At 35.5% G+C, this 18573-nt stretch overlaps 4 protein-coding genes and 2 long non-coding RNA genes across 11 annotated transcripts in view; 2 read left to right on the top strand and 4 right to left on the bottom strand.

Moving 5' to 3' along the window:
* Nucleotides 1-447: 447 nt before the first annotated feature.
* Nucleotides 448-2325, bottom strand: LOC122535140 (receptor-binding cancer antigen expressed on SiSo cells). Its single transcript, XM_043666388.1, has 4 exons — nucleotides 1870-2325; nucleotides 1589-1741; nucleotides 1405-1518; nucleotides 448-1330 (listed from the first exon to the last, which is right to left on the bottom strand). The coding sequence occupies exons 1-4, from the start codon at nucleotides 2038-2040 to the stop codon at nucleotides 1139-1141; spliced, it is 630 nt and encodes a 209-aa protein (XP_043522323.1). The 5' UTR covers nucleotides 2041-2325; the 3' UTR covers nucleotides 448-1138.
* Nucleotides 2326-2479: 154 nt separating this feature from the next.
* LOC122535142 (waprin-Thr1-like) lies at nucleotides 2480-4180 on the bottom strand. The gene is made up of 4 exons (XM_043666390.1): nucleotides 3753-4180; nucleotides 3457-3522; nucleotides 2719-2892; nucleotides 2480-2611 (listed from the first exon to the last, which is right to left on the bottom strand). Exons 1-4 carry the CDS (start codon nucleotides 3757-3759, stop codon nucleotides 2520-2522), a joined length of 339 nt encoding a protein of 112 aa, XP_043522325.1. The 5' UTR covers nucleotides 3760-4180; the 3' UTR covers nucleotides 2480-2519.
* A 1933-nt stretch (nucleotides 4181-6113) lies between these two features.
* Nucleotides 6114-8159, bottom strand: LOC122535129 (waprin-Phi1-like). Of its 4 annotated transcripts, XM_043666367.1 has the most exons (6): nucleotides 8021-8159; nucleotides 7516-7674; nucleotides 7344-7436; nucleotides 7044-7132; nucleotides 6686-6860; nucleotides 6114-6543 (listed from the first exon to the last, which is right to left on the bottom strand). In XM_043666367.1, exons 4-6 carry the CDS (start codon nucleotides 7101-7103, stop codon nucleotides 6284-6286), a joined length of 495 nt encoding a protein of 164 aa, XP_043522302.1. In that variant the 5' UTR covers nucleotides 7104-7132; nucleotides 7344-7436; nucleotides 7516-7674; nucleotides 8021-8159; the 3' UTR covers nucleotides 6114-6283. The 4 variants fall into 4 exon arrangements, with proteins under 4 accessions (XP_043522302.1, XP_043522300.1, XP_043522301.1 ...); XM_043666365.1 differs by having other exon boundaries at nucleotides 7344-7674; XM_043666366.1 differs by lacking the exon at nucleotides 7344-7436.
* A 556-nt stretch (nucleotides 8160-8715) lies between these two features.
* Nucleotides 8716-18573, bottom strand: part of LOC122535128 — a 52925-nt gene continuing 43067 nt past the window's right edge. The window contains exons 6-19 of one of the 3 annotated variants that reach the window (XM_043666364.1): nucleotides 16742-16901; nucleotides 16187-16574; nucleotides 14866-15162; nucleotides 14632-14767; nucleotides 14534-14545; nucleotides 13686-13876; nucleotides 13106-13178; nucleotides 12712-13026; nucleotides 11993-12421; nucleotides 11786-11905; nucleotides 11590-11684; nucleotides 11247-11466; nucleotides 10467-11048; nucleotides 8716-9898 (exon numbers count right to left, since the gene is read on the bottom strand). In XM_043666364.1, coding sequence (XP_043522299.1) covers nucleotides 9882-9898; nucleotides 10467-11048; nucleotides 11247-11466; nucleotides 11590-11684; nucleotides 11786-11905; nucleotides 11993-12421; nucleotides 12712-13026; nucleotides 13106-13178; nucleotides 13686-13876; nucleotides 14534-14545; nucleotides 14632-14767; nucleotides 14866-15162; nucleotides 16187-16574; nucleotides 16742-16901 — 3035 coding nt within the window. In that variant the 3' untranslated portion in view covers nucleotides 8716-9881. Of the gene's footprint in view, nucleotides 9899-10431; nucleotides 11049-11246; nucleotides 11467-11589; nucleotides 11685-11785; nucleotides 11906-11992; nucleotides 12422-12711; nucleotides 13027-13105; nucleotides 13179-13685; nucleotides 13877-14533; nucleotides 14546-14631; nucleotides 14768-14865; nucleotides 15163-16186; nucleotides 16575-16741; nucleotides 16902-18573 lie in introns of those variants that run through there. The other 2 variants (XM_043666362.1, XM_043666363.1) reach the window with 2 other exon arrangements.
* On the top strand, nucleotides 9845-10790 carry LOC122535130. Its single transcript, XR_006308101.1, has 3 exons — nucleotides 9845-10064; nucleotides 10312-10599; nucleotides 10707-10790. It is a non-coding gene; the product is annotated as an uncharacterized LOC122535130 (long non-coding RNA).
* Nucleotides 11812-13688, top strand: LOC122535131. The gene is made up of 3 exons (XR_006308102.1): nucleotides 11812-11947; nucleotides 12225-13232; nucleotides 13512-13688. It is a non-coding gene; the product is annotated as an uncharacterized LOC122535131 (long non-coding RNA).

Raw genomic sequence — 18573 nt, 5'->3', positions numbered from 1 at the left:
TCACTTTGATGGATTATAACTGTTATGTCCAACGTGGTGTGAAAAATATGACACAAATACTTGATGACAGTTTAACAAATATAAGAGCGTGTAGAGAATGACGACATACAAGGGAATATTTGATCCTGTGGTTTCCGCGTCCTTATCTTTTTCAAGTCCAACCTTATCTTCGGCTGTACATAAGGGAAAGTTTGTTTGATCACATATATTTTATCGACACGTGAAGCACGGTTGATGTGCCAATATTTTACGTATGCCAATCAAATATATTCATTTATTGTTTCCTCTGTCCTTTATAATAATTTCTTCCTATTACAATTTCGTATAAATAGCATATTAAAAGCAATGTAAATATCAAACGCTCGTTAGTCATACTTATAATACATCACAAAATGTTTGTTTGTGTTCGTTCAAGGTTTTCTGTAAAGTTGTTTTTTTTTAATAATACTATGTTTAGTAATGTGATTTATTTCATACTGCTACAAATTCAATCTCGATTCTACATCGGTATGATTAAGAGAATAATCATACAGATGAATTAATACTTGCGAAGAGATTAGTTATTGAATTTTGTTTTAATCTGCCCCCGAAAAGTAGTCCGATTTCATTGTAAAAAATCAGCTTCTACATGGTGTTACAAGATTATTTACATGGAATGTGCCTGGACGTTATAAACATTTTAAAACTAAAACAATATATTTAAACAATAATAGTAAGCCTAAATTTAAACAATAATAGTTACCATTTGTTTACAGTGTGAAAGTACATTCGTAGTTTCTGTACGTTATGTAAATAAGTCAGTTCTTTTGATTTCTGTTAATAAGTTCGATAGGATTAAATACCATCCAACGACTTTTGAGAAACTCCCAACAAAAAATTAAATGCATAACAATTAATTAGTAAATACGTTAAAATTCAAATTTGGACGATTTAAACAAAATATCGTCGTGATATGTTTTCTTATAAGGAATATAAGATTTTACATATGAATAACTCATAATATAAATAATAACCTTTGATTTTTCTTAATTTTAATTAACGTTTCATGTAGTTGCAAAAACATCACATTGCACGAATATATCACTGAATGAAAAATTATTATTTTTGATATAAATCTTTGTGACTATGTTCTTCCTCATCAAGAGTTTAATTTTGCTCCTAATGGCTGAGGTCTTGAATTGCGTTCGATTCTCTTCTGTTGCTGTTCGAACAATCGTTGTTCTCTTTCTCTTCGCTTTTGTTCTCTCAATGTCTTTGTGGGATCTCCAAATTCTTTTGTTGTTTCTTCCTCCCAACCAACAGCATTGTCTTCCCAATCTCCTAGTTCATTCTACGGGAGCATAGTTTTAGAAATTATATACTTTCCTCTCATTAAAAGCAGTTACTCAAGAAATATCAACGTACAGATGGTACTGGATCATTGACTATGGCAAACTTTGATGCGTTCCAGGATACATTTTCTGAATCCTTGTCCTTCACTAAAATCTTTGTCTGTGTAGTAATCTTTGGTGTCATGTTCTGCAACACATAGAAGCATAAATTAGATACACACAAATTTCCCTGTTGCCAAAGCAATAAAAACAATTACCTCAAAGAAATTTGGTTGCTGCTCTTCTGCAGATTCTGGTGATTTCGATACTTGCTGCCTGTATTGTTCAATCTTTGCTTGTATCACGTTAACTGGTCTATCTGGCACGACCACGACAGGATTTTCCTCCCATTGATCCCAGTGCTCTAATTCCTTGAGCAAGTATCTTCAGTAATTACTATTATCACAGTCAATGGTACAACAGGATTTACATGATTTTTGAATCGTTACAAAAGAGATGAACTAAAAAAAAGAGATGAACAATAATGCTTGGAACTCACTGGTTGTGCTGTGTTGTTTACGGTATTTGGTACTACGCCGACCGTGGACAGAGGGATTGAATCACAGGATGATCTTCTTCGTCGTCGGAGACAACACATTGCTCGTCTAAATATCCCCAGAAGAACTACCATAAGAGCTTTCAGTCGATTTACTAAAAATTCCATTGCCATCGTAATGTCGGCATAGATCTAACCTCTTTCACAGTGACAAAAAAAACCCGTACGTGCCTTTGTTACAAAGAATCAAGACTGATCAAATGCCATTTTGCTGAGAAATATTTCGAACGAAGTGATATTTTAGCGTCGTGTCACTTTATACATGCTTTTCAAATACTGTTGAAATGTTAACTGTTCGTCCGGCATATAGCCGCTTATAAAACAATAAAGAGGTTATCGAGAAAAATCGATTGAAATTCATGGCGTCGATAGTCGATTCACTTTCAACAGGTTGCCATCACAATTAATCGTACTTCGACCTTCTTGCAATTTGAATTTGAATTTTCTTGTCTTGAATGATCCTAAATGAATTTTATTAACCTTTCTATTCGTTCGAATTTTTGCAAAAATTGAATTATGCCCACGAAAGGATTGAGAAGCAGAAGCAGAATAATCAAGACTAATAAATGTTCATTTATTTTGTAAACATTTGATCACGTGCGAGTACATTTTTCGCGCTTTGTTCTACGATCGAGTTGACATTTTTCATACGGGCCGCATTTGATTCCAGCGCAGTAAACGTTGCCTAGAAAATAAATTTCGTTAAGCTTAGAAAATAAATGCCTAGAAAATAAATTTCGTTCGTCTTGAAAAGATAAAAGCTTTAAGAAATTGAATCATAATTTTTTTTACCATCCGATGATCCTTTGTATCCATTGCCGGTGCTGACAGCGCTCGCTGGAGCACACGAATCACTTCCGCATTTATTCGGGCAGCATTTCTTGTTAAAAGAGCATTGAAAATCCGAAACGCATCTTGGACTGCATTTTGAAATGCTGTTTCTTAACGGACAATGCCCCTCTTTATCTGAAATATTGATCAATTACGAATACATTTACGAGACAATAATTTGAATATCCTGATTCTCGAAAACAGAAACTCATTTCGATTATTTCTAGTATCAAATAAATTGCATAGTGTCAAATAGATTAATGAACACTTGTTAAGTAAACTGTACTGAAAAAGTGCATAATTCGCATGGTAATAATTATGCAATATCACTTTTTATACGTATGTACATGCAATCACAGATAAAATTTAAGATCAAAACATCTATAAAATCGTATTCATGTTTTTTTTTTGTAGGATGATTATGTACGAATGTATATATTTATGACAATAAAATATTTATCAATATAAAATTTTAATGGTAGTTTTTTAACAAAATTCAAGATACATATGTAAATTGAGAGATCTGAAATCATTTAATCGCTCAAAGTCAATAGTTACAGATGATAAAACTGTATTTATGACATTATTATATTCATTCGTGATAAATAATTCAACAGCAAGAAAAAAAAACTCTATTAACTTCATACAAAATTGTTACATCCTTTGAACTAATTACATATGAATGATTATTTAACTTACAAGACAGCTGAGCGTCTGCCACAGCAATTAATAAGCATACAGCCAGTACCAGAATTATTTCTTTCCCTAAAACAACATACAAATCATTATCTAATAATTTAAAAGACAAAATAATATGTACAATTACGTAAGATGTCTCAATATAAACGGAAGTATTCATTCTTTTTGCATGCCCTTTTATTCTCAGGAACCATCAAGTTTCACAGTAATATTTCTCTTCGACTCACTTCAACTTCTTATTAACTTGAAACATCTTGTATACAGAAAGAAACAGAATTTTCACAAAGTGCACGTACTATACATTCCTCTTGGTTAAAAATTTCCCTTGACGATTTTCCTCTTCCTCTGAAATTACTTAGATTTATTCGGTTGGAAGACGAGCAACGTCTAATTGGCGCGTGAATCCCTCAGCTTCTTAAATCTTTCTTCATCAGTTTCCTTCTTCTTTTATCTATCTAGCGATCTTTGGGTTATTACCTCGCTCGATTCCACCACTACTTTACGGTCAGCGAGAGGAACATGTCGTGAAACGTACATAGGAAACAGGCTGATTCAACATCTTGGTATTCCTCGACATTAGTTTATAAAAGCATTTATTATCATTATCGATATGTCTTTATATTGTGATCTAACGAATAATACAGTTTGGTATTTCAATTGTGAATTTACGTGACTCATAACGCAGAGTTCAGTTTCGTACGTGTATGTGTGTGTTACTCCATCATTGATGCAAATTATCCTTATGAAAAGATCGTCTACGGGATTGAGCAATAAATGGTACGAAAGTGTGGCTTGCGAGAAATTCCAGAAGAATTAAGAGTGTAAAATAATATGTTCGAACATATTTCGCCGACTTTTTTCAAGTTTCCAAACTAAAAAAAAATTTTTTTTAATTGAAATAAAGTTCTTGAAGTATTTTACGATCTTCTCTTGATTTAATCAATACCATAAACGCAATGAAACATATTTAAACTCGTTTAGACATAAAATAGCAATCACCATAAATGATTCCTTCTATTAAAAAAATTATATAATAGTTTCTCATAATTACAATCATTAGCTTCTATAATTACAATCATTTCTGTCGTAATTCCCAAAGCAAAATAAATTGCAAAATTTGACATATTATTATTTTTTATATTTTGTATAATTATTATTTTATATTTTGTATATATTATTATTTTTATATTTTGTATAAAATTAAATATATTCTTATCGAATTCAACTGTAATAACTTAATAATCTCCTTGTCTACCGCGCAAATATGTCTGTCCTTGTCAAAACAGAATTTTCTACTTTAGTACCACCGAGTTATCAATAGATGGCGCCACCATTTCATCTAAACATTGACAGGTGACAGTTTTTCCACAAATTACGAGAAGAAATTAATTAAAAGATTAATCATTTGTGACTGTTATAGTTGCGTCTTCGATTTTAGAGACCCTAAGCTTGCGTTTTACGTTTTGTTTAAGTATAGTTTACATATATAGAATGTACGTATAAAGAATGTTTCAATTTCGTTTGCGATAGTAATAGTGCTAGCAGTGAGTGCATAAATTCGCGCAAACTATAGTGAATATTAGATTCAGATTTATTTGCCAACGTAACTGATAGCATTATCTTTGAAATATGTGCTCGTGAAGTGCAAATTAGTAGCGTGAAAAATTAAAATTAATTATTCTCCTTATATGGTTATAGAGCGTTTAGTTCCACCGGTCTGCCACAACGCGGCGCTAGTGTTTCTTACCCCGTAAAACAGAGAAATTTTTATTTGCTAAAAAACTTAATTTAGCGAAATGAATTGTGAACTTTTGTGATTGTATTATTCTAATTAGACCCTTAGCTTTCTTTTCATACCTCTGTGCGGTAAACAAGGAGAGCAACAGCGTGCGACAAGAACAGACATACCTGTGCGGTAGACAAGGAGAGCAACAGTGTACGACAAGGATAGACAAGGAGAGCGATAGTGTTGGACAAGGACAGACATATTCGCGCGGTAGACAAAGAGAGCAACAGCGTGTGCTAAGGATAATAATATAAATTAGTTTCGGCACCTATCCTAGGGGTTATCCACAGGGTGCATGCTTTGAAGCACATTTTATATGGTATATAGCATTTTTCTCAAATGCTTCTGGAAAAGATATGTCATTTCTCCCTTTGTCTTATTTATCCAGTGTTTTTTTTTATTTTCTTACCTTCTTTTCTAATAACAGAATAATTTGATAATACCTTGTACTAATGATTATCTTTTTGAAAAAAATTTGAAAAATATAAACTTGATTTCGTAGTATACCCTTCAAGGTTCTACGCAAATTCAAGTCAATAGATTAACAAGGTATTAATTGCGTTAAGTCGCTTAACAATGAATTTGTTTCTGAGAAATCACTTAAGAAATTTAAAAATTCAACGTCGTGTTTCAATTACGAAGACGAATGTAAAATTTAAACTCTGTTATGGCAACAGAAAATAAAATCTTCTTTCCTTCTTTGTGAAAATATTTATTAAATACAGTTGAATGAAGAATTAAAATTTGTTAGTCAACGACAGATTGAAATGTATAAATGAAAATAAGTTATAATATTATTATTTACTTTCGAAATTATATTTTATATCTTATATTTTATATTTTTATACTTTACAAAAAAGATATGAACAAATTTTAGTGGATACGCAATAATACATTTAAGTAAGAGTTTAGTTCACAAGTTTTTCAATAAGTACAAGATATGGCACAAGAATACATTTTGTTACAATATGACAATCATTAATAAACTGAATAAAATAGAATCATTTCTCTGGTAATATTTTAACATGATCTACAATTATTCTAATTATAGGAATAATATACGTAATTACTTGGATCTCTGGGATTGCTGTAAGGATTCCTGGGATTGTTGTAAGAATCATCCACTGGAACAAGTGGAATGTCTAGAGATTCAATCACTTCAACATCTGGTTTTTGGCATGCCAATGCTCCACAACGGTTCTTGCAACATTTCAACGTTCCTCTACAGTGATTGTCAACGCTGCAGGTTGATGAACACACCCATCTTCCTTTTGGTTCAGCTGGACACGAACCTGGTTTCTCTAAACGTACAGATTAGGTCAAATTTTTTCTTCAATGAATTTTAAGTTAAATAGTTTCCTTTTTCTTTCTGAATATTTTATATTAGAGAATTAAAATAATCGTACATAATTTTTAAATAATTATTAAATACTGTCACTTTACCTCTAGAAACTGCTTCTACCTTGGTCACAGGTTTTGTGCAAATAAAACCTCCGCAATTGGTGGGGCAACATTTGCCAATGTCTGAACATTGTGCGTCAGAGAAACAGGACTGGCTACAAATCTGTACTGGCAAAGGTGGTGGACAAGAGCCTGGTTTCTCGAAATCATATCTGAAGACATTGTTATTTCAATTTTATGAGGAAGATTCACAGATTTGTGTTTTTATCGAAACAAAAGAGATGTTTCAAACTTACTTATAGCTCAAATATTTTACGTATTTTCAGATATTATTATACTTGTAAATCTTCTACAAATGTACAAAAATCAGTGGTAAACAATTAATTAACTAAACAAACCTTTGACCAAGCGTGGTGGCCAACGATAACATCAACACCAACACTATCGACAGCAACTTCATTTTTCCGATTATTTATTCACGTTGAATTACTACAAACAAAGAATACACGTGTGAAAATTTTTATTACTTCGAACTTTTGTTTTTCGTGAAATTTGCACTCGAAGAATATTTATTTCACAGTTTTAGCGACACATTTCATTTGTTTCCTCGCGGCAACAGCCTTTCGTGACTAACGATCACTATACTTTGAAAGTTCAAAAAGTCTCGTAGATGTATTAATTATTTCGTGTTAATGCTTCCAGAATTGAAAGCTGATGGCTTGTGAAATCGTCGCGAATCGACTGACGAAGAGCCAGGTGATCGAGGCTTTTGCCGAAGAGAGTAATTTCTCTCCTATATAAGATTGATCCCCACTTAATGATAATCGTACGGAGCACGTGGTTACTCGGTAATCAAGGATCAGTGGTCCTACCTCGGATGTTGAACCGCAATTAACTGGGCAAATCCAATTAACGAATAAATCTAAATCGAGCGGAAGGAAGATAGCGGTTCCTGCGAGCCCCAGAAATAAATGAATGGCCGTCTGGACGATTTCTTGGTCGTTGAGCCGAGGGTAACAACTTTCCTTCTTCTGTAATATAAATTTACAGTCTCTTCTTTATTTAAATCTTATTATGAATGAAATTTTGCTCTCTTCTTATTTCAGAAATTATTGTTATTACATTATACGTGAAATGGAAAGAGTTATTGAATTCAATGAAAATGAAATTGAAGGGAAATTCGCACAAGGTGAAATTTCATTCATAAATAGTCTTTAAGAGTTAATTATAATTATTTGAGGGAATGTCAATTTGATATTCTGACATGTTTTGACACATGGAATTCGTAAAATGTAGATTTTACGTTGTAAGCATAGCGATGAGAAAGTCAAATTATCTCAGATTTCAAGCGTCGTTTTCATCGAAAAATAGAAATACCTTAATGTTTGAAAAAAAACTAATCGCTCTTCGTGAAAGGACGGAGGAGTCGTTCGATTCGTCATGTACTGAATGTATTTTCGAGAATTCGAAAACGTTCGGCCGTGATGTTGACACTACAATAGGTTGTTCGCTACTGTCGATGCATATGCAATCGCATGTTTTATTCAGAAATACACGAGCGTGACATCACTCGTGCAGAATGTTTAAAAAAGCAAAAATAACAGCCTTAATAAATGATTCCACACTGAGCAGACATCTGTTAAAAAAAGAACGTACCGTAAAATCCAAGGTCAGCTTTTCATACAGTATTCAACATGAGGAGTAAAAGCATCAGAGGAACTGTTCTCTTGGAAAATGGTATGAAAATTCTGGAACTTGTATCAAGAAGTAATTGAATTTCCAAAAATCAAAACAAAATGACAAAAATTTTGCTATTCGTGAAATTTGTACAAACTTGAAGGCGGCAAGTTGCGCAACTGACTTTTCAGCGTATAATTACTGAGGAGAACCGGTTTTCCTGCAAACAGACGCGGCAATTCTTGTAGCGCAGATCTGACAAAAATTACGACTTCAGATTGTGCATAAATTACGCTTAATAGTTATTTCTTCGTGCTTCGCTATATCTTACGTTATTAATATTAATTAATGATCTAAGCGACACGAACACTATTTCGAAATAATTTTTCAGTTTCTATTGTTTTCAGCTTTATTGGTGTAAACATAAATATAAAAAAAAGACCATAGCAGTGCCTCTACTGGTAAAAATAAAAAAAAGTCATTTTGTAAAATATTGTTGCTCTAGGCTATTACAATTAGAACGATAAATGCATCCTTGGTACTTGAAAAACGCATTTCGTCGTCGATTTTATAAAGATGTTTGGAGTTCCGACGCCTGTACAGAGTGTCGTTTACGTTAGAGAATGATTACAATGTCTGGTGCATGAGAAAATAATTAGGCGACGCCGTAATTTTCTTAACGCAGTCTTTGGCGTCATTCACATTTCTTCTTAACTGTTAACTTCTTAACAATTGCCGCACTAAATTGATTTAACTTAATCTTAACGGTTGATACAGATAACTAATTACAATAATAATAATAATAATAATAACAATAATAATAATAATAATAATAGAATATTAGAACAGAGGACAGTATGTACAAATTATGATTTTGGCTTTCCGCCAAAAGATGAAAATTTGATTTGGCGCTCGCTAGCATTGTATTCATCGATGGCTCGAGATCCGAGTATCGATTAATTAATTAATATACAACTTAGTGGCATAATTAGAAAGCCTCGAATACTTATTAGTTAAGTCATAAAATTCGAAATTGGAGAAAGAAAAAGAAAAAATGATAAAACAATTCTCTCATTGGCTCCAACTCGGGAAACTCAAGATTGATTTTAATGAAATCTCGAGATCCCTAAATTTCTCACTAATCTTATAAATTCATGGAAATGTCAAATTACAATTAACAGCTAATTATACATGTGTTTTATTTTATTCTCGCAGCGCACTCGCGAGACAGTTTTAAAATAATAACGACCAATAAACGCACTTAAACAATAGTACAATAGCTTAAAAAGAATTGCAGATCAAGTTACGTCTCATCGAGTATTCGAATAAAGGGAAACAAAGAAAAAAGAACAGAGGTAATGTACACAGAAAACACATGGAACAATGTACATTTAAATACGCTACTAATACTAACGATTACGAAGAACACTGACGTCGAGTACTTGATATTATGTTCGGGGAACGTTCGTTGAGAGCATTGTTTTCGAACGATCCACTTGTTAAAATTTCTAAGAAAAGAAGCAGCTTCTTTTCTATTCCATTTATAGTGATCGTTCTTCTTCTATTTCTTTGTAACGACTGCAACAGAAAATAGGAAAAAGAATTCTTACAAATTGGTTTTCACAAGAGCAAAGTGGTATGTGTAGTATAGCGTTCAAAGTAGCAAACGATGATGAAAGTTCACTTAGGTCTTCGTTAGTCATTTTACTGTCAAGTAAGAGAGAAACGGTCAATGATTAAACTGGTAAGGAATTTGCACGGGTAGTCGTTTTTGAATCATTTGGTTGTGGATGTAATTTAAAGTCCTGAAAGAGTTGTTTCTAAACTATTTCTAAGCATGTGATGAACGAGTAAGTTTTGAGTCAGAATGTTTGACATACATATTTGACATATTTGTGGTACAGCTTGATGAAATGCAGAGAAAATATTTCATTTTCTAAAAGAAACTGAAGAACTGTTAAATATTATCGCTATATTTAATCATTTTGTAGTGGTGTATGATGAAAGTTAAACTGTCAAAGGAAGTATAATTTGAAAGAGCTTCAGAGAGATTCACTTGAAAAATGTTAAACAATTAATAATTGAGAAATGCAGTTTACAACTAAATATAGTTAATTAAGGAAGAAGAAGAAAGGAATCATTTTACCTCTTGGTGGAACAGGAGGTGCAGGCATCTTCTTCGTGGCGCCAGTTTTTTGATCCTGAGGAATATCGACGTTCATGTATTCTGGTAGTTTACCAGTATCTAGCACGTCCACGCCTTCTGAATCATTCATCAGGTCCGTTTCCACGTATTCCTCGTTATTTGGACTTTGTGCTTCATTCACGATATGACCTTGACCCTGTACGTTATCAGCGACTTTGTTTTCCCCTGTTTGATTGGCAGTCTCGACCTTCGTCGAGTTCTTCGAGGCCTCAGACGCATGGCTCAAGTCAAGTGAATGCCTTTGCTCGGTCTGCTGACGTTGAATAGCTTCTTGAAACGAGGTGACGCACGCTGGAATCACGTTCACGTAATTTGTTGGAATGCACATGCCAGCCGGCGGTACTGGCGCTGGATTTAGCACAGACGGGTCGATGTTTGCGTAACTGTTGCCAGGACGTCTGGAAGAGTCTGAATCTGAGGTGGTCACTGGCAACGAATTTTGAATCATGTCCAGGTACTTTGGATGGTCGCACGGGGAGCTTGGAGTTTTTGGTTCCTTCAAAGAGGCCTCTGTCTTGAAAGCTGTTGATCGTTATTGAAAACCATTACATATTTAGAATTTTTTCGTTTGGAATAAAATTGCGATTCATAATTTGCAAATGACTGGAATATCAATTAGAATTATTTAAAATTAGAACTGTTGAATTTTTTAATATTTTAAGATCATCTTCACGCAGTTTTATTTTTTTGCTTTGAAAATACCAGATGATGATTACTCACAGTGAATGGGTAATCCCGAAGGTGGGAAGGCGATGTAATATTCAGTGTCCTCGCCTCTTAACGACGGCTGAGACGGTCTCAAGTCTGGATCGTTTCCAGTCGAGGAACGAGCAGATGGGGAATACCTAAGCGCCGGGGAATACCTTCCTGTGAATGGTTTGGGAGCCGGCGGTATTTCGTACGACATTACGCCCGATTTGTCCTCTTTGGCATTTTGCAGCTGAAACAATTCACCCGGAGATTTTCAATTTTGAAGTCAACGAAATAAAAATATCTTCATTTGTAAACAGGTTTTTATATTTCTTTTTTTCACTGAGATGTCAGTCTTTTCAAAAATACTAACTCGTCGATCCTCAGTGTCAGAGTGAGTGCCACTGTCGCCTAAACTGGTCCCGCTGCATCCGCTGGCAGTACTCATTCTACCGGACGAAGACGAGCCTAAGAAAATCGAAATTAATTAGAACATTTTCTTCAGAAGGAAATAAACTTGAATCGTATTGTTTCATGATTCAAATTACGTAATTTCTGCAAGCACGTACTTGAAACACTACGAAGACTCAGGCTGCTAACTGGTCTACGATCGGCCAGTGCGCCATTAACATTCTCCGCCTTGCTGGTCGAAGAAGAATCGTCACTTCCGTTCGTAGAGTCCTTCGTATCTACAAAATTCAGAAGCAAGAATAATTCAAACTTTTACAAAAGTAAGTTTCTTTTTTTTATATGAGATGTATCTCGCTTTGACGAACCTTTCTTTCCTTTAGAGAAGAACTTTTTGATTCTGTCAAAAGGAGTGGGGGCCTTCATTTCCTCTTTCATTCTCTTCTGTATCCTTTCGTACTCTTCTCTCATCGCCGTGAGTTGCCTCTGTTTGTCTTTAAAGCTCTGCTGGACGTCGTTGCGATTCCTCCAGTTCTCGACCAGTCTCTCGACCTCCGTTATCGTGAACACGTTGTTCTTGAAATCGTTTATGATTTCCAGCAACTCGTCCTGAGGCCCAGACGGTTCCCTCGACTTCGTACTGCTGCCAGAATTGAAAGTTGCTCTGCCATAGGAGCAGGAAGACTGACTGTTCTCTTCTCGAGCGAGCATAGGGTGTGAATCTGAACGACTCTGCGTGGGCGTCGCTGTTCGGGGTGGCTGCTGGTTTACTACGTTCGATGTTGGTGTTCTTGGCCCTTGAACAATTAAATTTTGGAAACATCGAATTTCTGAAAGTGTTTGGAAAAATTGTTTGGAGCATCTCAAAAGTTCAAATGTTAATATTACAATTCAAGGATTCGAAGATCCGAAGATCTAAAAATTTAGAGATCATTTTTTGAATTGAAAGTGTTTAGAAAAATTCGAATGTGAATGTTATAATTCAAGAATTCGCAGAATCGGAGATCCAAAGATCTAAATTTCTGAAATACCAAGATTCGAAGGCCCAATTTTACTTATATACATATATACATGCACAGCTACCTACCAGCTGGATGCATTTTCATGTAACCTTGAAGAGGGAGCTCAAGGCCGTTCGAAATAGTCGTCGCAGACGTTGGTGTCGATGGACTGACGATGACAGGAGTCGGCGCTGGTACGATCGAATAATTTGCCTCAATGGGATTATTGGTGGTAGTGGTTGGGCTGGGTGTTACTGGAAATTGTCCTGGTAGGATCAAGGAAGTTATTGGTCTTGCAGCCGGTGGCACCGAGTAAGCTTCGCTCAAAGGTCGTGGACGACAATAATCCTCCTTGTCGTTATTGGTGTCGTTTACTGTGTTAGTCGTCGATGGGTCCGCACCTGAAGAACATTTCAATCTCGTTCTTTCAACTACTCGAGACTATCAAAACTGAAATATTAATGTAAAAAAGATACTCACTTGCCGCTTGATCTGTGGTGGTCTCGCTAATCACTTTCAAGTAGCTGTACATGTTGGTGAACTCGTTCATTTGCTGCGGCGCCGCGCACGAGGATTCAAGGGAACGCCCGAATCATGCAATTCAAAAGTAAGATGCCAGTTAATTCACCGAAACGTACACGAAAGATCCAAAGGAAATTCTATAAATCATAAACCCTAGGTTTTTAGCAATATGGACGATATGTAAATATTAGCCTTTCTAATTATAATTAAAACCCTCCGAGAGAGAGAATTAGTTAGAACCCTCGAGTTAATCCCAATTGATCTTAACTGAATTCAATAGAATTAATTATTTAATAAATCATAATTAACTCTAACCGATTCCGGCTAATTCCAACCGATGTGAATTAACTTTGGCTGATTCTAGCTGATTCATGCTTTCAATTGGAAGCACCGTCTACGGACCGTCTATTTTCGGAGGAAAAAACAGACGATGGATCGTCCATTGCGACAGCTGTCAATTAGGAATAGAGAAATATCGCGAAAGTACCGGTTCCATTGGACTAATTGTGACGTCGCTTTAAAGGCGATGTTTTTGTACCATGTAGCCACGAAGCTGATGCGCCAGTCTCGCGTGTCCCGCCTGCTCTGCAAGATCCGCAGGTGTGAGTTCCGACACGTTCCTCAGATCGCACGCTATGTCACCGCCTGGACACTCCAGCAGCTGCCAGGCTAATCTCTCCAGGCCGAAACGAGCGGCGAAATGCAACAGTGTCGGATTCTCCTCGGGGCCTAATTAAATTTAACAATTTTACATCATTTTCTAATTATTTAGAATTATTGGTCTGTGAAAAAACGTTGAAGAAAATGAAATAGAAAAAAAATAATTCTGAAATGATAGATATAATTATTCCAAATTTTAATATCATTTTAATATAAAATGTACGATTACCTATAAATGTTCTTTCACGAATGATATCTCGCGATCATAAAATTTTAATTACAATTAAACTAAGAGATATAATTAATAATGAAAACAGATTTTTAAAATTAATTCATCAAATAATTCTAATTGGTAAATTCGTCAAATTAAGTGATAACAATAATTAATTTAACTATAATTTAATTAATAACTTAATTTAATTACAAAAAGGGAAAATTTCTTTTCATTTTTAATATTATATAATGTTAATAAAATTGAAAAAGAAACGTATGCTTGAATAATAATTGATATTGAAATTTCTAAAGTCAATATATTTTGAGTAATTATAGTAAATGGTAAAATAAAAATATCCGGATCATATTAAATTTATACATAATTTAAATTCAGATAACTTAGAGATCTAGAAATCGTAATTTAAGGATTTACTCTGAAAAGTGTTCAGAATAATAAATTCGAATTCTGGCTTGCAGAAAATTTTCAAGGGAAGATTCAGTCTGAGTTCTTACCAACCAGCCTTCCTGCCAGTCCAGCAAGCAAAACGAGCAACGGTTAATTTCACAGTGTTTGTCAATGATGAAAGCAGATGTGATCAGGGAATACTCACTCGAGTGTACTTTCTGAGTAGACACTACGCCACTGGGCGTGGACAGAAGATTAAAGTGCGGTGGAACGTTTCGTTGGAACGCGTGGACCATCCAGTTATCCAGTTTCTCTCGGTCACCCGGATTGAAGCCAAAGGTCTACGAGTAAAATGCAAATTTTATCAATATTCTCGCCCCTCGTACGTAATTCTTTTAACAAAGTTTCGTCAAACTCCCATCGGGATTTTGATTTTTACCTGGCACATGAATTCTAAGGGATTGTCGTGTGCTCTGAGGATCTGATCGAGTTCCCTGAGCCTGCTCTCGCATTTCACTTGCCTCACGCCAAGTGGACAACCGTTTTTCGATATACGAACACCGACCAACATCGACACCTCTAAGCATCTGTCGGGAATGGAGAACTGCAACGCGTACGGATTTCTTCGTTTCACGTGAGCGATGTCGATCGCTTCGCCGCAACGATCCACGATCACCGACACGTTGTCCTCGGGTCGTAGCGGGTCGTTCAACAGCGCGATTATCCTATTGTGACCCTGAAAGTATATTTCATCTCTCTGTATCATTTAATTTAACAAATGAATTATAAATTTTTAATTTAATAAATAAATTCCCGTAGTGAAGCTCGTTTAAGTTCAAATTGAAATACAATGATTGTACATAAGATTTAAAGTGTTATATTATACAAGCGCACTTATTCTTCTTAATTTTCAACATCTGTAAATTCTTGACAAAAACGAGCTTCTGATGAAGAAATACTCGCGAACACGGCAGGTCGTTATAGTATTAAAAGTTCTTCGTTTTTCTTTATATGGTATTAAAAGTTATTCTTTTCTTAACACTAGAACTACCAAACTGTAAAATTTCCATCGGAAGCATTAAAGTTAAAAAATGCAAGACTTCTGTAATAGAATAAATTACACAAGCTTTTATTTGCACATTTCTCGAAAGATCATTCAAATTTTCAAAAATTACCATACGTCTATAATTATAAATTGGTCATCGGTACTTTTATAATTAAGATTATAATTTCTATAATTATAGTTATAGTAAGATTATAATTTCTATGTTTTTATAATTTCTATAATTATAATTATAGTAAGATTATAATTTCTATATTTCTATAAAATTATCGTAAGATAATTTTTATATTTCTATAATTTCAATAATTGGACATTACTATAAATTGGTTATTTTGACCACTTTAGTAGTTCTCCAGTGTCGTCGAGAACTGTTTATTCCAAATTGCAAACATTTTCTCGGTTTTCAAGTATTATATTTAAATGTGACCGAGGCAAAACCAATGACAAGTTTATTGCTCCTTAAGTAATTTCTATCAGAAGAAAAAGAAAGCGACGAATTATTCGGTCACTCGTTATGGTCCGCGGACCAGTTGCCAGCGCAAAGGAGTCAAAAGAAACCATTTTCATTTCCAGTTAATAAAATCCAGCTTTTACTTTTAACCTTAATTTAATCAGTTTAACAAAATTAAGCCCTGATTAATTTAAACAAAATCGTTCGTCGGTTTAGATGAGGTTTCGATCACGGTTTTCTGCTCACCAGTTTTACTTTCTTCGGGTGCACGGAGAACGCGGTTTTGTCGCACCTCAACGCAGGCGGCGGCGTTGTGCCGAGGATTCCAACCGCGGCGCCCAGCAACTCGCCGACGAACGTCTCGTCCTGGTCCTTCACGAAGAACTTCCGCCACTGGTTGTACGAGACCAGGATCGACTTGTGCACGTCGCTGATGTGGCTGTCGTGGACGCCGAGCATCATCGCGAGCACCTTGTCGGTGATCAACTGTCTGGAGAGGTTGGTCGCCTGCTCCGGTCGACTTTGCGCCCGTTCCAACAATATCGGACACACGACGACGATCTGCAAGCGAGCCGATCGAATCCTCTCTTCGGCGCCAGGTTGCATCGGCTCTTCGATTGTTACGTGACGAACTCTGCAATAATGCAGGAATTCGGGAATTGCGGGAAGAGTTAATCGTCAGATCGTCGTTGCCACTTGTACACTTCTCGAAGTGTTCAGTTGGAATTAATAATAATCGTAAACAAATGGCGAATGTTTCGGAACATTGTCGACAAGGCGGAAGTATAGCAAGTTGCTTACTTGAACGGCGGCCGGCCCTGTTGCCTGCTGATCTGTTCGAAACACGCAGTGAGATAATTGACCCACAGGCCCGAGATTTCGCTGTCCTTGCTCGACACGAACAGCACATCATCCTCCGGGTGTGTGTCGATCTTCGACAGCCCGGTCGCTGAACGGGATCCTGCAACAATTGATTTCAATTCGTCAAATGTTTTTGCCTGTAATAATCTAGATTGGAAAGAACTTTCCTTAGAATCACTAGAATTTGTTTGAACTTCTCGACAAAAAAAAGAGAGGAACGAGTTTCGTAGGGGAAATGCTTTGAATTAAATTGACAGCCCTTCCTATCTAGATTCGATCTTAATTAACAACCGGGTTAATTTGTGCAAGCTATTAGCGCGTTAGCGGGTGGACACACCTTACTTTAGTTTTCTCCCTGGCCGGAGAGCTCGCGCTCAATTTCGCTTAATGCGGCTCGAGACACGCGACGCTAATGAAATAATACTTCCTCCTAATGCGTTTGTTCCGCGTTATTCGAGAAAACGACATCACGAACGTGTCTGATCAACGCTGGCGAACGCCGACACGCGAAAACCCCCTCTGACTTTAGCATCGTGATAAAATAATAACTTCACTTCCCTTGCAAAAGTTGAAACGAACCATTCCCATTTCAGGAAATCATATTGTCAATTATAATGCACACATACGCAAGAACGCGAAGATCACCAATTTTATAAACCACTCAGACTTTTCGATAATTCCCTGATTAATTAAATAATTAACGTTTAATTCTTTACTCCCTTACTGTCCAGGCGAGAACGTCGAGAATTGGGTTGCCGATTTTGACGAAAATTTATGGGAAATGCGAAGCTATAAAGTATTTTAATTCTTCAGAGATCGTCTGACAATTAATCGAGATCAATTTGATCTTCGCGCAAGTTCTCCAAAGTTTGCATTGCTCATCTGTCTCAACGAACGAGACCGCAAATTACAAGAATCACAAAGCCCGGAAGGAGGAAACACGTGAATGGGAACACATTGGGTGCATAATTTGCAGCGTGCAATTCGGTAACCTTGAAATATTGTCGCGGAGCCGTGTAAACGCGCGAAACCGAGATCGAGAGGGCTTATCTGAAATATATTCGTTTCGATGCAGCCAGCAGCGTGGCGGCAGCAGCAGCAGCAGCAGCAGCTCGTGAACGTTTATCGAGCGTACAATGGTATAATTAATGGGGGTCGTTCATTTTCCATAACCGTGATCATTTCTTGTACAACGGGGTCTTTTGTGCCGGTTGATATCGGTATCTGGCAGAAACCGACTGAGGGGGGAACGCAACGAGGCTCACGATCCCTGTGTCCCAAAATAACTGAAAAGAGTTACATTTCTTTTCTCTCTCTTTCTCTATTTCTCTTCCCCCTTTTTTTTTATCCCTTTCGATTATAATACTCTATCTGTGTATATTATATTGTCGATCGTTAAGCGCTAAGAACGATTTTTATTTTTGTGATAATTTGGACACTGTGTGTATCAGTGTTTGTTGATTGATGTCATTTATTTTTTAACTAACAATTGAATTAAATTTAATTTCAATAATTAACGTTTTTAAATATAATTAGTTCTAAGTATAATTAGTTTTTAAATAGAGTATATTAGTTTTTTTTTTTAAGTATAATTTTTAAATAAAATATATTAGTTTCTAAGTATAGTTTTTAAATATAGTATATTAGTTTCTAAGTATAGTTTTTAAAAAAAGTATATTAGTTTCTAGGTATAGTTTTTAAATAAAGTATATTAGTTTCTAGGTATAGTTTTTAAATATAGTATATTAGTTTCTAGGTATAGTTTTTAAATA

This window comes from Frieseomelitta varia, unplaced genomic scaffold (genome assembly GCF_011392965.1).
Source record: "Frieseomelitta varia isolate USP_RPSP 00005682 unplaced genomic scaffold, Fvar_1.2 scaffold_676, whole genome shotgun sequence".
In the NCBI taxonomy this organism is placed as follows: domain Eukaryota; kingdom Metazoa; phylum Arthropoda; class Insecta; order Hymenoptera; family Apidae; genus Frieseomelitta; species Frieseomelitta varia.
This window is presented reverse-complemented; position numbering and strand designations above follow the sequence as displayed.

Coding starts and splice junctions, on each gene's coding strand:
- LOC122535140 (XM_043666388.1), bottom strand. CDS start 2,040: ATGGCAATGGAATTTTTAGTAAATCGACTGAAAGCTCTTATGGTAGTT. Junction 1,742..1,869: donor TAAACAACACAGCACAACCA/GTGAGTTCCAAG, acceptor TACTTGCTCAAG/GAATTAGAGCACTGGGATCA. Junction 1,331..1,404: donor TCAATGATCCAGTACCATCT/GTACGTTGATAT, acceptor ATGCTCCCGTAG/AATGAACTAGGAGATTGGGA.
- LOC122535142 (XM_043666390.1), bottom strand. Junction 2,893..3,456: donor GGCAGACGCTCAGCTGTCTT/GTAAGTTAAATA, acceptor TCAATATTTCAG/ATAAAGAGGGGCATTGTCCG. Junction 2,612..2,718: donor ATACAAAGGATCATCGGATG/GTAAAAAAAATT, acceptor TTTATTTTCTAG/GCAACGTTTACTGCGCTGGA.
- LOC122535129 (XM_043666365.1), bottom strand. CDS start 7,103: ATGAAGTTGCTGTCGATAGTGTTGGTGTTGATGTTATCGTTGGCCACC. Junction 6,861..7,043: donor TGGCCACCACGCTTGGTCAA/AGGTTTGTTTAG, acceptor AATAACAATGTC/TTCAGATATGATTTCGAGAA. Junction 6,544..6,685: donor GGTAGAAGCAGTTTCTAGAG/GTAAAGTGACAG, acceptor CTGTACGTTTAG/AGAAACCAGGTTCGTGTCCA.